Source organism: Podarcis raffonei, chromosome 9, assembly GCF_027172205.1.
Source record: "Podarcis raffonei isolate rPodRaf1 chromosome 9, rPodRaf1.pri, whole genome shotgun sequence".
NCBI classification, from domain to species: Eukaryota; Metazoa; Chordata; class Lepidosauria; order Squamata; family Lacertidae; genus Podarcis; species Podarcis raffonei.
The window spans coordinates 36,052,246-36,067,820 of NC_070610.1; the positions used below are offsets into that span (position 1 = coordinate 36,052,246).

Genomic DNA, 15,575 nt, shown 5'->3' on the forward strand with positions numbered 1-15,575 from the left:
TTCAAGCCTCTTTTCGGAGAGACTGATCCTGCCTATATACACAGAGTCGAATGTGGTTAGGCTTTATAATGCCTAATCTGCAAAGGCGCTGTAAAACGCAAGGTCCTCAATCTCTAGTGACGTGGAAATAACTTGCACAAATGTCACCGTCAAGGTGGTTTTAGCCTATGCGCAGCTGACTCAATCCTTACCCCGCCCCTCACCGTTCATTGTACTTGTAGGACCACAAGGAAACAGCGATCGTTTTAACCTTGTTGCATCGACGTGCTCCACCACAGCGTCTTATCTGGGGTGTGGCCTATGCCGTTTAACAATCTGATCCACATGGGGAGAGGTTCTAAATATAGGCTCCGCCAGAAACGAAACTTAATCGCGGGCAGCAGGAAACGAAAACGAAACTCAAAGGAACAGCTGACGCTTTCCTGGTTGGACAGCGCCGCTGACTTCGCGATGCTTAAACGGAACTCGCCGCGTCCCCGAGCGCGCATCTTCCAGACCAGGCGCGCGTCGCGGAGGAGAGAAGAGGCGCGCGCTCATCTCCTTTTCTCCGGCGCAGAAAAGAAGTAAAAGAGGGCGGGAGGTTTTCGGTGGAAGGGTGTGTGTTGTGGGTGCGGGCTTGTCGGAGTATTTGGAAAGGGGAGGCACGAAAGGAGCCTTGAGCATCAGTGGAGAAGGTCCCCATGCTTAATGTGAAAGCTAGACAAGAGTTTGCGCCCTGGAGCTTTGCGCAGAACAACATTGCTATTGCTTAGGCAGCTTAGGAGGGTGATTGTGTCTTTGAGCATGTGCAGAGCGCCTGGCCTAGTTCACAGAGTAACAGAGGGAGCTACCTGCTTCCCTTCATGGTGATGGGGAACAGGGCTCTTCCAGTCAGGGAGGCTTTAATTTTTCAGGCTGGCTTGAGCCCTGCAAGGCTGAAAGCTAGTGTCAGGGTGAACTTCGAAATGGATTGGAAGTGGTTGGACACCAGATCTTTATGATCTACGCTCATCTGCTTAGGATATATATTTAGGATCAGATCCACACAATAGATCTGTTTCAGACACCAAAGGAACTGAAAATAAGATTGCTGGTTTACTCACTGATAAAGGTAAAGGGACCCCTGACCATTAGGTCCAGTGTCAGACTCTGGGGTTGCTGCACTCATCTCGCTTTATTGGCCGAGGGAGCAGGCGTACAGTTTCCGGGTCATGTGGCCAGCATGACTAAGCCGCTTCTGGCGAACCAGAGCAGCGCACGGAAACGCTGTTTACCTTCCTGCTGGAGCAGTACCTATTTATCTACTTGCACTTTGACGTGCTTTCAAGCTGCTAGGTTGGCAGGAGCAGGGACTGAGCAACGGGAGCTCACCCCGTCGTGGGGATTCGAACCGCCGACCTTCTGATTGGCAAGCCCTAGGCTCTGTGGTTTAACCCACAGCACCACCCGCGTCCCTTACTCACTGATAGCCTCCCCCAAATTTGCAGAGTCAGACTATCACGGGGGGGGGGGAAACATGGGGTGGGGCACATATGGATCAGTGGGCAAGAACGAAAAATAAGAGCATACAGTAATCAGGAGTTCAGAAATAGTGAGGCAAGTGAGCTGGGTGTGGGAGGGCACTTGCCCCCTGCCCGTCCCCACCTCCTGGCCAGGGCTGGATTTAGGTTTGATGAGGCCCTAAGCTACTGAAGGTAATGGGGCCCTTTATATGTCCAGCTGTCCTTTGTCAACAACAAATTGTCGCTGTTTTTTGTGTGTTGAATATATGCTGTATGGTAATTTATGGACCTAATAGGTATCTAAAGCCATTTGCACATAGCAAAATATGTATTTTATCCAAGAATGTTGAACTGAAATACAATTAAGAAGAAGTATATTAATAGTGAAATAATTATTAAGCTCTAACTTAAAATGATTTTTTAATTCATAACAAACTTAATAATGCAAACGCATTGGCATTTGGCAATAACAAAAGTTCCTTTAGAAACACGATTTACAAAGACTCATAATCTAGCCTCTAGAAACCTGCTATAACATGAAATTTATAGTCTGCAGCTTCATGTTGCCATGCAACCAGTCCATGCAGAATGTAGGCACCCTATATATAGAAATGAGCAAGCCAGTGCTATTTTAGGGAGCAGGCTAGCAGGCGGGGCCCATTACTTACATCATAAGAGTCTACACAACACCAAACACTGTTGCTGTATGTAGGTTTAATTTTTTTTATTTTTTATCTTATATTTTGGAAATGTACATCCAGTTTCCCCCCTTTAAATTCCTGCCCCCCCCCAAGAGAGTGGGGCCCTAAGCTATAGCTTGTTTAGCTTATACATAAATCCGGCACTGCTCCTGGCACCTCCTATGGGTTCCAGTCCCTAGAATCTGATTTGATGAAGAAGGGCTTTATAAAAAGAAATGAACACATTATAAGGGCCGAGTTGCACATAGTGCCTGGCTGTGCAGCCTGGAATCTCTCACACTTGTAGGAGTCTTGTAAGACTGAATTCTATGAGTAGGAACTCATAGAAAGGAGTGTGGTCATGCTTAAACCTTTCCATGGCCGTTGTTCAAAATCACATGCCTTCTATGGGGGGAAATATACGGGTCCCTAAATCTTTTCCTTTGCATTATAAAAAGCAGCTTGCAGGAGAAAAGGCTATCATGGCAGGGAATATATTTAACTCTTCTTTTCACCCCTTGTCCGCTCTCCCCTCACAATTCCTGACACCAGTGGATACTTTTTCTGGAAAGGGGGTGGGGTGGGGGGGGCAGAGTGTGAAGTTAACAGTAAGATTTTTGGTGAATGTGGGTTTTATCAGACTCAAGAAGACAGTTTGCAGTATTTAATGGGGCATACTAAAAATTAATGAGCTTCCATGTAGCTCCTGACATTTCTTAACATAAGGCCTTTTCTGGAGAGAATGTTTTAAGTTGAGTTTTAAAATAGTCATAAACATAGCTAAGCTAATTTTGGGGACTTCAAACTGAAGGCATTTTATGTGATCCAACTTACGTTTTTCATAAAAGTGATTGATTGTTGCTGCAACATTTTTATCTAACTAGGTACAAAGTTCTTTGGTACACTTTGCTCCTTATCAGACCTGAGTACAAAAGTGCTCTCCCTATTTGTGTTTGTCAGAAACTAGGAACCAGTGGCATTCTGCCTCTGATCATAGCCATCTGGCTATCATCCATTAGTAGATGGTACTGCCCCCCATTCATATTTGTTCAGAAGGAAAATGATCTAACATAGTGTTACAAGTATGTAGCAGGAAAAGCATATCTACTGAGTACTTCCCATGATAGCTTCATAATTATGCAAAAGTCATCTATTTCCTGACCTCTGGAGCGAAATGTATTATTGCTTCGTTTTGTAAAACAAAGAACTGCTGAGAATGAGGAGGGACTGTTGCAATGATAACGCTGGTGTTTACATTTGTGAAGCATCTTACCAATTTTACAATAGGTTAAAATTTTTTTTATCGGTTTTTAAACAAATACAATAACCATTAAACACTTATCCAGCAGTACATCTAATGGTGTTGGTTTTATCCATTGTCTCTAGACATACACTTACACATTCAACATTCAAACATATTACTTAATGTAACCCCTCCACTGAAAATATTGAGCAGTTGGTTTAAGAAGGTCTTGATTTTGGTGATTTTGCAATAGTTTTGCTGAATGCTGATTTTTGGGGGGCTTGAGTGGGGGAATCATAGGGTCATAGGGTCATATGGGCTGAGCAGCCATAAATTAGTGTCAATGTATTTTCAGATGCATTTTCAGCTATGAAAATATTTTTTAAATAGTAGAATGATATCTCTGTGTGCTTGGTAATTCCAAGGTGTATGGAAGAATAATGGGCCAGATGTAAAACACCAAGTTTCCAAAGCTGGACCGATTCATATGTCAAAACCCATACCCACCATGGCTTCTGAAGCAAGTTCAGTAGGAGATGAAACCTCTCTTTCCACGTTCAGCCAACCCAAACAAGCATCCTTGGTGAAAGTTCCCAGTGAACTATGTTTGTATGATTTCCAAAATCCAGGCAAGTAACTATACGGTTTTTTAATTTGTGTTCATATTCTTTGGAGTAGTCTTGTTTGATGCCCTTTCCAGGATCCTATTTCATTGTAGGGTAACACTGGGTAGGTGGAGTGCATATCATTGGGACAGGGTTCCCTCTCACATGGTGGAGCAGCACTACATATAACTTGGTACATGTGTAGTGCCTCTTCACACGTTATTCAAATGCCCAGTCCTAGCCCAACACTCGTAACTGCTACACCACACTGCCTCATAATGAAGAGGTCTTCAGGATGGATGGGGGTTTTGCTTACTGACATCCAGGACAAGACCAGGATCTTATAAAATTGTTCTGAAACTTGGAAAAGAAGTCGCTTTACAACATAGCTTCTTACACAGTTTTCCTCTTCGGCTATTTAGGATCTTGGTGGGAAATTGGCTAATGTATGTGATAAATCTAAGCTCTGTCTGCATTTTTCTTTTTCCAGTGCTACAGAGATGCATGGAACAAATTACTTGTTTACTTATGGATGAAATACCAAAAGCTGAGTATGTATGATAAGCTAGTCTTCTGTCCTTAGTGTCACAATGGAGGTGCCCCCCCTTCCCCGCTTTCATTAGCTTAGCTGCTGTTAGGTATGAAAGAGGACCTGGGCAGTCTTGGGAAGGGAAATAGTATGTAGTAATTGAAAATACATTTCTTGATCTTAAGCTTTAGCCCAGAACACCCTGAGGTCATTTTAGACTAGGTCATCCCAAGCTTTCTATTGGATGCTGGTGTCTGTCAGCCCAAACGGGCTGTGTAATCAGGAACAGGATTTCTGAAGATCTGATTCTTAAGGTAATGGAATATTGGAATCACTATGACTACAAGCCACTATTCAGTTAGCTTATGAATCAGTGGTTTAGAAAGAAGGTATCTGGGTTTTTTATGATGATGATACTACCTGCCCTTCACCAAAAGGACCTAGTGTGTATGTGTATCACTATGGCATTTTTAAAAAAACCACTGTTAAATTGCATTGTTTGTTTATGTCTTTAATCCAGATATGTCAGCTTGTTGAATGACTATGTAGAGTCAGAGTTTTTTCTGATTGATGGTGATTCATTATTCATCACTTGTGCAAGAGAACTAACATTGCAGCGTGGACAAAACTTGCACTTTTTCTACCTAGTTGAGCGCTTTCTCCTGGATTTAACAAGCAAAGGAGCAAAATATTTCATTGTTTTCTTCAAGGTAACAAGTAAAATGTGCTTTTACTATGTACAGTGGTTTTCTTCACTGGAGGAAAAAATGTGTTCACTCTTCTGGTATTTGTTTAACTTGACCACAGGTGTTTCAGTCACAAGAAGAGAATACAAAGATGTAGCAATTGTGAGAAAGAAGCTGTTTTATTCCATTCAACTTGCTTACCTGGCTTTGAACATGATAAAAAACCTTCAAACAGGCTTAGCCAACTTGTGGGACAAATCTGGCTCACTAGGTTGAAGTGACCAACCTGACCAGCTTTTTCTTCTATTCTGATCAAGCACAAAAAGTATCTCAATTAATAGTAGAGCAAAAACAAAATCAAAAAGCAATACTGTGAAAATGTAATTGTTTTGGCTTTAGTTGTCCAGTCTGAGGGAGGCAAAATCCATTGACAGCCAATCCACAAACAATACCTTGATCAGTGATGGTTAGTGAAGGATAAAAACAATGCAGAATACAGTAATTTCAGAGCCTAAACTGCAAAGATTTCAGGACCATGGACAGGCCACTAGGACAGGGGAGCCATCTCTATGTCAAGAGCTGCATTCCTCTGAATCTCTTAAGGTGTGGTGTGTGGAAGTGGTGGTGGAAGTGGAGGCAGTGGCAGGTCAGACCAGAGCCAAAAGTGGGTGGGGACCCCCGTTTTCCACCAGTTGCTCTGTTTTTCTGTGCAAGAAAGGCACAGAACTTAACGTAATGCTTAGTATTCAGCTAGGTTTTACTCACATTCTGCCCACTGAAATTAATGAAGGTGATTTAAGTTAGTCCCTGACTCGCTCTCCCATGCGCCACTATCACTGAGGAGTGAAGACTCTCAACATGGCAGCCACTGGAGCTACAGCTGAACATCCCATTACCTACCTGTCTGTTTGGGTCTGGTGTGTTGTCTGTGCCAGGTAGAAGGCACTGGGAGTCTCTTCATGTGTAGAAGCCCAGTTCCTTAGTCAATAATATTTCATTCTTCCATTCAGTGATAACCACAAGCCCATATATATGTGGCATGTTAACAGGATAGATTTTAGTGAGTTCCATGTGTATGTTAAAACAGGATTGCAGCCTTAATGTAATGCCATACTCTTTTGAATGTTCTGTGTCTCGATTACTGTAATACATTGAGAGGTATTTCATATATATTGTTTTTCCCCCTTACAGGATGTAGAACATATGTATTTCAGAAATCCTGATTTCCTTTCTTTGCGTAATGCATTGATCATTCATCTGAGAAAGAACACTGAAATTCCTATACATACTGAATTTTCGAACTGCTTAGAGAGTAGTTGGCAGCAATTTCTGCAAGACAACTATCCGTATTTCTTAATAGTCGCTGATGAAGGGTTGGATCAACTGCACACCAATTTCCTCCATGTATTTATTTTGCATACTTTGTCAAAGAGAGTCAACATTGTGCTTACTTCAGGCCAAGAATCAGATGCAATCAGAGTTTATGGATACCACATCAATAGTCTGTTCAAATATCAGGCACATTTTAAACAGGTAAATAATAGAGTGAGTTTCCTTCAGTGAAGGAAAGGGAACAGGTTTGGTCCAAGACATCTTACTTCCTGAGATGAGGCAGAAAATGGTGTCCTTCCCCCCTGCCCAAGTCAAAATGCATGGTATCCCAGGCTGGCACCTGAGACAGGCTATCCTGCAATCACAGTTCCCCCTTTCTGGCAGTAAAAAGACAATAATAATCAGCTGAACAACTAACAATTGGCTGCTCTTTGTTGACCCCCTAAAGAAGTGGCCTGAGGTGGCAGCTTCACTCTATCTAATGATGGGTCTAGTGCTGCCTCTTGCATGGCACAGCAATCCTTGGCTTCATCAGCTACAACCCTGAGGCATTTCCTGTGTGATCACACACAACTATCATTTTTAGGGGTAAGGATCAAAACAGGGTAGTATTTGCAACTTTAACATTAGGTAATGTTTTCCTTGACTTTGCTCTTATTCATAATTTAAGGGAAAATCAAGGGGGGGGGGAATCCTTGAACAAAAACATAATTTGAACTGCTACTTTATGCATTGTCATATTCCCAGGGGTAACTTACATATAAAACAAATACTATATAAAAATATGCAACCATAACTAAAAGTGATTAAACCAAAACGTCCCTCCTAGTAGTATGCATTTCCCAATTCAGTAAGTGTCATCATTGGAAACAAATGAGTACATGAACATGTCATGTGAAGAGCGCATTGTTATCCTTGCGGTTGCTACTATGTTGTGAACTTTACTAGGCTTTTAATGTTTTATGTAGGAAAATAAAAGAATATCAGGCACTTAGAATTTGTCTATGATGGCTAACACTGGAAAATTCTGCCTAATGCGCTCCTCCAATCTGCTTATTTATTTGCTTTAGTATACAGTGGTACCTCGAGTTACAAATGCCTCAGGTTACAAATGCTTCAGGTTACAAACTCTGCTAACCTGGAAGAGTTACCTCAAGTTGAGAACTTGGCCCCAGGATGAGAACAGTAATCATGTGCCGGCGGTGCAGCGGCGGCAAGAGGCCCCAGTAGTGAAAGCACGCCTCTAGTTAAGAACAGTTTCAGATTAAGAATGGACCTCCAGAACAAATTAAGTTCGTAACTAGAGGTACCACTGTATATCCTCTTTCTTTAGTCATGGAGCTCAAGGCAGTAAACATGAGGTTCCCAGGTGCTCTCCAAACCAGCTTAGCTTCAGCAAGTTGGATGCACCATCAGACAATGGCAGGGACCAAATGCTCTCTCCATTCCCATCTTCAGAACACCATGGTGAATGTGGAACATAGGAAACTGTCCTATACTAAGTCAGACCAATGGCCCATCTAGTTCAGTGTTGTCTCTGCTGAGAGACTGTGACTCCTCAGGTTTTCAGATCATGGTCTCTTCTAGCACTACCTGGAGATGCCCGGGATTACACCTGGGACCTTTTGCATGTAAGCCAGATTCTCTGCCGTTGAGCCATGACTCTTCTCCAAAGGGAACATTGGATTTGCCAAGGGAACCAGCTGTTCCCCACTTATGATGTACAGATTGCATTTTCTAAAAGTCTTGTCTTAATGAATGAATGTGTGCCATGCAATTTGAATGGGCAGAATCAGAAAATAATTATCCAGTAAAATAGTCAAGAATACATACAACGAGGATAAATTACTAAGATAGTATAATTAGCATAAAACAGATTTCCACAATTTTATCTTGTTTGTCATGATTATTAATTAGGGTTGTCATCTGATATAATAATCTTATTTAATTTATTGAGTAATTGATTAAATTAGCATATGAGTAAAACAATAGTACTAAGCAAAAGGACCCTAACCCTTTTTTCTTAAAATGTGCAATTATATATAAAAACTGAATATAGCAAGCCCTGCTCTTAAACAGGCATTCTCTCATGCCCACAATGGAATAACAGCGGCAACCATTTTGGGCATGTCCAATTGACGTGTGTTTGCCGACGCGTGGGTTCTTTTGGAGGGCAGAACAGGGTGAGGTGTGCGGGCGCCAGGAACAGCAGCCCAGTGCGAAATGGTCACCGCCTGTACGTGCATCATCTTAAGAAAAATGGTTGGGACCTTTTTGCTTAGAACTATTATACAAAGCCATGGTTTTCCCAGTAGTAATGTATGGAAGTGAGAGCTGGACCATAAAGAAGGCTGATCGCCGAAGAATTGATGCTTTTGAATTATGGTGCTGGAGGAGACTCTTGAGAGTCCCATGGACTGCAAGAAGATCAAACGTATCCATTCTTAAGCAAATCAGCCCTGAGTGCTCACTGGAAGGACAGATCCTGAAGCTGAGGCTCCAATATTTTGGCCACCTCATGAGAAGAGAAGACTCCCTGGAAAAGACCCTGATGTTGGGAAAGATTGAGGGCACAAGGAGAAGGGGACGACAGAGGATGAGATGGTTGGACACTGTTCTCGAAGCTACAAACATGAGTCTGACCAAACTGTGGGAGGCAGTGGAAGACAGGAGTGCCTGGCGTGCTCTGGTCCATGGGGTCACGAAGAGTCGGACACGACTAAACGACTAAACAACAACAACAAATTATACAAAGAGTAGCAGCTTTCAAAGTCTATTTCCTGATTTATATAGGGCAGTCAATTGAACCTTATAAAATCAATGTATACCCATGTAGGCACCTTCAGGAATTCAGGAGACCTTTGCTGTGCCCTCAGTCATATTGAAGGAGCCTACGAGAATACAGCTGTCTTTCTCTTCAGACCTTTGCCTGGCACACAGGTCATGGGTGGAGCTGAATGGGCAGGTGCAAAGTTACAGGCAGCCCTTTACTCATGTGATCATGATGTGTTGATTATAGCAACCCTATTCATGTGTTCCTCACATGTAAGGCATTGCTATGATCACTTTGGGGCAGGGTCATGTTTTTAACCCCACTCCCAACCTTGCATCTTCTTTCTTAAACATTGCCTCTACTTGTCTGAATTGAAAGTGCAAAGTGTGGGGTCCTACTTAAGCGTAGGGGTTCCAAGCGGTTGATCCACTCAATTACGTTGATGCCCTGATCACACAGCATTGCTACACATCTTGTGCCTTGGGCTTTCTCTTCTGGTAGCTGCAGGGTCCAAATGTGTGACTCCCTTCTCTAAATTAATCCTGGGAATGCTCTACACACAAGTATTGAATGATTAAGGGCAATAATTAACAAAAGACTTTATCCTAGTGGGAAATCAGTGTGATTTAGGAGTGCTAATGTGGGCTGGATTATGCAGCACAATTTATGCTCATGATTTTTTCTTCTTTTAAGCATGAAAAGAACCTTGAACGTTACTGTCAATCACTGGTTAAGTACTGGAAGGAATCTGGTACAAAAGTATGTGGTTTTCTTTGTGGATGTGGATGTCGAAGTCTGGATGCTTTGGCAGGAAAGGTAATAGGTTTTTTCATTGCTTACGAATTGGTTCTCCCATTGTTATCATCGTCATCATTGTATTTCTAATTTGCTGAATTTTTTTGAAAATACGATATTTAAAACAGTCAACTCCACCAAGAAAATTGTAAGAAAAGAAGGAAAGGAGAATGACCCTTTTCTGTGTTCTTCTCCCTGCTTATAGGGAAGCGTTCAAAATAAGTAGCAGAAAATGTTTCAAATGCAAACCATGTTTAAACATTCTCCCACATGTGATTCCAAGTGCATGGGAGCAGATGGAGAGCGAGACCATGCTTTCAGCTGTGTCCCTGCCAACTTCCATGTATTAAGTGTGCAGAAGGTCTGGAGCAGGAACCCTCTTCTACTCCCCATGCAAAAGCAGCTCCCCATGCAAATTAGACCCCTTTGTGTGGAGCCTAGACATGTAAAACATGTGTCAGGGTAAGTTTAGGAGGAGGCTGTACCCCTGCACGCAGCTGCAATTACTCAAATAGTGCTACAGATGTACATCTTTGTAACACATGCAGGACTAGACTTGAAACTCCAGAAAGGATGTGGAGAAACAGACATAGTCAAGGGTAAAACCAAAACCTGTATCCTGTAAGCTTTCTTTATCATAAATATACTGTACTATGTTCATCAAAATAACAACAACAACAACAATAATTATACCCCGCCCATCTGGCTGGGTTTCCCCAGCCACTCTGGGTGGCTTCCAACCGAATATTAAAAACAATACAGTGTCAGACATTAAAAACTTCCCTAAACAGGGCCGCCTTCAGTAGTCTTTTAAAAGTAAAATAGTTGTCAAGGCAATAAACATCTGCTGGGAGGGCGTTCCACAGGGCAGGCGCCACTACCGAGAAGGCCTTCTGCCTGGTTCCCTGTAACCTCACTTCTCGCAGTGAGGGAACCGCCAGAAGGCCCTCGGAGCTGGACCTCAGTGTCCGGGCTGGATGATGGGGGTGGAGACGCTCCTTCAGGTATACAGGACCGAGGCTGTAAAAAGGGACATGGAAATGAATGAACCCAAAAGCTCATCTGTATATATGGATCATCAATAAGCAAAACTGTTTGTAGTTCAATATACTTTTGTAGGATTTCATTTAAGCAGGAGAGATAATATTGAATCATAACAGTTTATTCACACATGAAGTCATTCAAGCTTCTAAGTGTATTTCTCTTAAAAAAATAGAATCCTTTTCTGAATTAGATTTTAAAGACAAAAATACTTACTAACATTTCCATCTTTCATTATATGTTCTGAAATGTCAGGCTTATAGAAAATTTGCCCAATTCCAGAAGGAAACAAAAGATCTTCGGTATGTTGTCTGCATCATCACCTGCTCACTAGTCCTGGAAACACACATGCAAGTACTAGAAAGACCAACTAGCTCTGCAAAAGGGGTGAGAACCCGCTGTGTACTCAAATACATTACAACAAAGACTAGCACATTCAATATGGCATAAACTTTCATAGATCACAGTCCACTTCATTAGATCTATGAAAAATAATTCCAAACTGGCATGTATTTAAGGGACTATGTTCACAAAAGCTTTATGCCATCATTAAATTGGTGATGTTTCTATTGTTTTTGCTGCAACAGGCTAACATTGGCTATGCTTAAAGAAATTATTTTAAAAAAATACTTTCATTTGAACAGTAGTACATTTTTGCAATTAATATTCCTGTATGCACTTGAGTTGTTGTTGTTGTTTTGGTCCTCTTTCCTACTTTTGGCAGTACCTCAGTTATGACTTTTCCACATTCAGCCTTTGAGCTCCAGTGCCATTACCAACCGTTACAAGGAGTACATGGTGCTAGCATGAGAATACTCTGTGCAATTGGGTTTATCCACATTCAGCGGTTGCTGAACCTGCGTGGAGCTGCTGTCACCACCCAAGAGTTTTTTCAGTGGCTTTTGATGACCCCCACAATATTTGAAATATTACATCATTACCCTGATTGTTTATGGGTATCATCATATAATTTGATTTAAGATACATGATAGAATTATTGTGACAATAATTCTTATGCAGAATATCAGCACCATAACAATTAAAACATGGTAAAGTTTGGATTAACTATACTATAAATAAAGTTGCCCATTTGACAGGGTTTTAAGGCTCTGGCTTGATGTTTGTTACTGCTAGGTACAAGCACCAAAATAGACTTACAGTAAATTAATTTTTTTAAAATTGGGAGATTCTTGATGTAATTTGACAGGTTTATATTTACAACTGATTGCTGAAAAATGGGAAACTAGAGGAATTTGATTTGTAGGGTGTATTTCTTTTTTAAAAAAAACCTGTTTGTTTTTGCTTCTCAAAAAGAATGAGAAGAAGAAGAAGAAGAGTTTGGATGAGAAAACAGTGTTAACCCTGGAAGATGTTGGAGACCTTCTACGGATGTATTGCCTCAGTGTGGTATTCCTACATCATTTGCCCCTTTCTCAACGATCGCGGGTGAGATTCATCAATGCCTGCTGGAATGAGGAAACTTTGAGATTTATGCAACAGGTAGGCGCTGCAATGACTACTTCCAATATATTATTACAGTAAAGCGTTGGCCACCTTTTATTATTTTATTAACCAGGTAAGAACTAAAGCCAGGTGCTGGATTTGTGGAACATTCTTAAGAAAGTGCTTTTCTGAAGCCAGTTTTTCAGTGTGTATGTCAAATGGTTGGAAGGGCAAAGAGAGAAAATGTAGCCAATCAAATTTGGGTATATGCCATCATCTATGAGGGCAAATGAAGGCCTCAGACTGCCCTTAGGCTGAATGGCGTGGGAGAGGAAACCTGGCAACTTTGCTCATGCCTCTCCCTCCCCACCTTCATGTAAAAGGTGAAGGTAAAGGGAACCCTGACCATTAGGTCCAGTCGTGACCGACTCTGGGGTTGCGACGCTCATCTCGCTTTATTGGCTGAGGGAGCCGGCGTTTGTCCGCAGACAGCTTCCGGGTCATGTGGCCAGCATGACTAAGCCACTTCTGGTGAACCAGAGCAGCACACGGAAACGCCGTTTACCTTCCCGCCGGAGCGGTACCTATTTATCTACTTGCAGTTTGACGTGCTTTCGAACTGCTAGGTTGGCAGGAGCAGGGACCGAGCAACGGGAGCTCACCCCGTCACGGGGATTCGAACCGCCGACCTTCTGATCGGCAAGTCCTAGGCTCTGTGGTTTAACCCACAGCCACCCGTGTCCCACCTTCATGTAGAAAGCCTCTTTTACTGCCAGATCATTGTCATCTAGCCAAGATCTGGCTGGCTATGCAATGCCCCAATCCTTTATGGCTGTTGATGATCATGTATGTTTTTAAAAGACATTTTCAAATGATGCAGCTTAGGACCAAATTATGAACTCACTGCTCATTTTTATGGGCATTTTGTATCACACTTTGAATGCTATTTGCAAGTGCTTTATGTTTATGAATTGAGACATTTAAGTTTGGGAATAATCCTGGGTATTCATGTGCCATAACAGCTGGGGTGCTGGAATAGATGCCAACCATGCAGTTAGCAAATATATGAGAAACTGCTGTCACTGCTGTGGTCTTGATTCACATTGGGCCCTCTGCTATTTGCAGTAGGTGTGAGGAAAGCTCCCACTTGTTTTAGTTTGTAGAGCAAGTAATTGTGGAGAGATGCATAAATGTAGATGCACAGTTTATCTTAGCATGGTGCTTTGCCTATCATGACTCTCCTTGTTCCCAGCTACCAAGACTTGAATTACCATTGGTCCTTCTGTCCGTGGACAAGCTTTCTTGGAAAGGGAGAATGGGGCCTTTGACCAGTTTTATAATATTTAGACACCTGTAGCCATGAAAAATAAATTTAGGTGTTTCAGAAAAAGAACTCCTCTAACGCAATAGTTTTACCCCTCATAGTGTACAGTTAGGCTGGAGAGTTAAATACTGATTAATTGAAAATGTTTTCTTTCCATATTGTGCATTGACGCCATTTGAATAAATGGAACGAACCCTATGTTGTGCAGTTTACTGAGATTTTTTCTTTTCTCCTTTCAGTATAAACTTTGTGAATTTCATGTTCTTCAATGCCTTGCAACTCAGGCCTTGAAGAACGTGGATTTTTCTACACTGCCTGATTTAAGTGATGATCTCCTGTTGAAGAACATTGCATTTTATTATGGACTGGAAAAAGGCCCAGGTACTCCATTCACACCAGTTATTATATTTTTAGGCCCAGAGTTTTCATGATGAAAGCAAGGCCTTCATGGAGTTGCAGACTGTCATTGAGATAGGTGAAGCCTTATCTCACACATCTCTTCTTTTGTCCAGGAGGCAGGGTTTTCATCTTTTATGTTTCCCAATGAGTACAGTGTCATGGGAGATTGACAGTTGTGTAGGCAATTGAAGAGAACAAATATTTACCGTATTTTTCGCCCCATAGGACGCACCGCCCTATAGGACGCACCTAGTTTTTTTTGGGGGGGGGGAAATAAAGAAAAAAAAATTATTTCCCCCCCCAGGCACGGGGCTGACGCTTCCCCCGACCCCAGTCCCCAGAACAGCCTGCTATCCGCAAGCCTAGGGAGCCTCGCCGGTCTCCCCAGGCTTGCGGACAGCTGTGCGGAGCCTGGTCGTGCTCTTCAGCGTACCCGAGGCTTTGGAATGTAGAGCTGCGTGGAGCCCGGGAGGGCAGGCAGGTCTGTGCGACCCTCCGGAGGCCGGCGCGGCTTGGCGCCAGGCTCCGGAGGGTCGCACAGAGCTGCGCGGACCCCGGGAGGGCAGGCAGCTCTGCGCGACCTTCCGGAGGCCGGCGGCTTCCTGAAGCCTGGAGAGCGAGAGCCTCTCGCTCTCCAGGCTTCAGCGAAAGCCTGTATTCGCCCACATTTCCCCTTCATTTTTGGAGGGGAAAAGGTGCGTCCTATAGGGCGACGAATACGGTACTTTGATAGGATCTCTTCTTTGGGGAACACTAAATCACAGAATTTTCATATTGGACCAGTTTAGATAGCATGAAAAGTGATGGGAATACAGGGCAGCAAGCCTTGGGGTCATGCTCTGGTGCAACCACAAGGAGGAGATCAGAAGCTTTCATTTCCATTTTTTATTAACCACAGTTTAGTGTTACATCTAAACCCTTAACTGTAGGCATGTGCAGGGGGTATGCCCAGGCACACCAGAATGTTTTTAAAAATCAGGGATCAAGGGAAGTAGACAGAAAGAGATGCAGGGAGATTAGAAAGGCTGGAATGAATCTGCATCTTTGGCCTGCATTTGTCTCTAGAGGCAGTGGTGGGTGATTGACAGCAGCAGCAGAAGTTGTACCTCTATTCCATCCTTTTTCTTCTGCCTGTGTCTGTTTCTGTCTCATGGCCCTGCCTCCCTCTGAACTCTGGTTGTCACTTTTTTTTGGAGAGAGACCTATTGGGGAGAGGGGATGCTTTGTGGCACGCAAGTATGGAG

At 42.7% G+C, this 15,575-nt stretch overlaps 2 protein-coding genes across 2 annotated transcripts in view; both read left to right on the forward strand.

Moving 5' to 3' along the window:
* CBR4 (carbonyl reductase 4) overlaps positions 1–15,575 on the forward strand; it is a 291,935-nt gene that overhangs the window by 245,510 nt on the left and 30,850 nt on the right. The gene's annotated exons all lie outside the window — the stretch shown is intronic.
* Positions 404–15,575, forward strand: part of DDX60 (DExD/H-box helicase 60) — a 50,885-nt gene continuing 35,713 nt past the window's right edge. Inside the window, exons 1-9 of the mRNA XM_053403304.1 lie at positions 404–563; positions 3,830–4,033; positions 4,500–4,560; positions 5,059–5,248; positions 6,416–6,757; positions 10,023–10,145; positions 11,421–11,552; positions 12,480–12,665; positions 14,172–14,313. Of these exons, the coding sequence (XP_053259279.1) occupies positions 3,892–4,033; positions 4,500–4,560; positions 5,059–5,248; positions 6,416–6,757; positions 10,023–10,145; positions 11,421–11,552; positions 12,480–12,665; positions 14,172–14,313 (1,318 nt within the window). The 5' untranslated portion in view covers positions 404–563; positions 3,830–3,891. The remainder of the gene's footprint in view (positions 564–3,829; positions 4,034–4,499; positions 4,561–5,058; positions 5,249–6,415; positions 6,758–10,022; positions 10,146–11,420; positions 11,553–12,479; positions 12,666–14,171; positions 14,314–15,575) is intronic.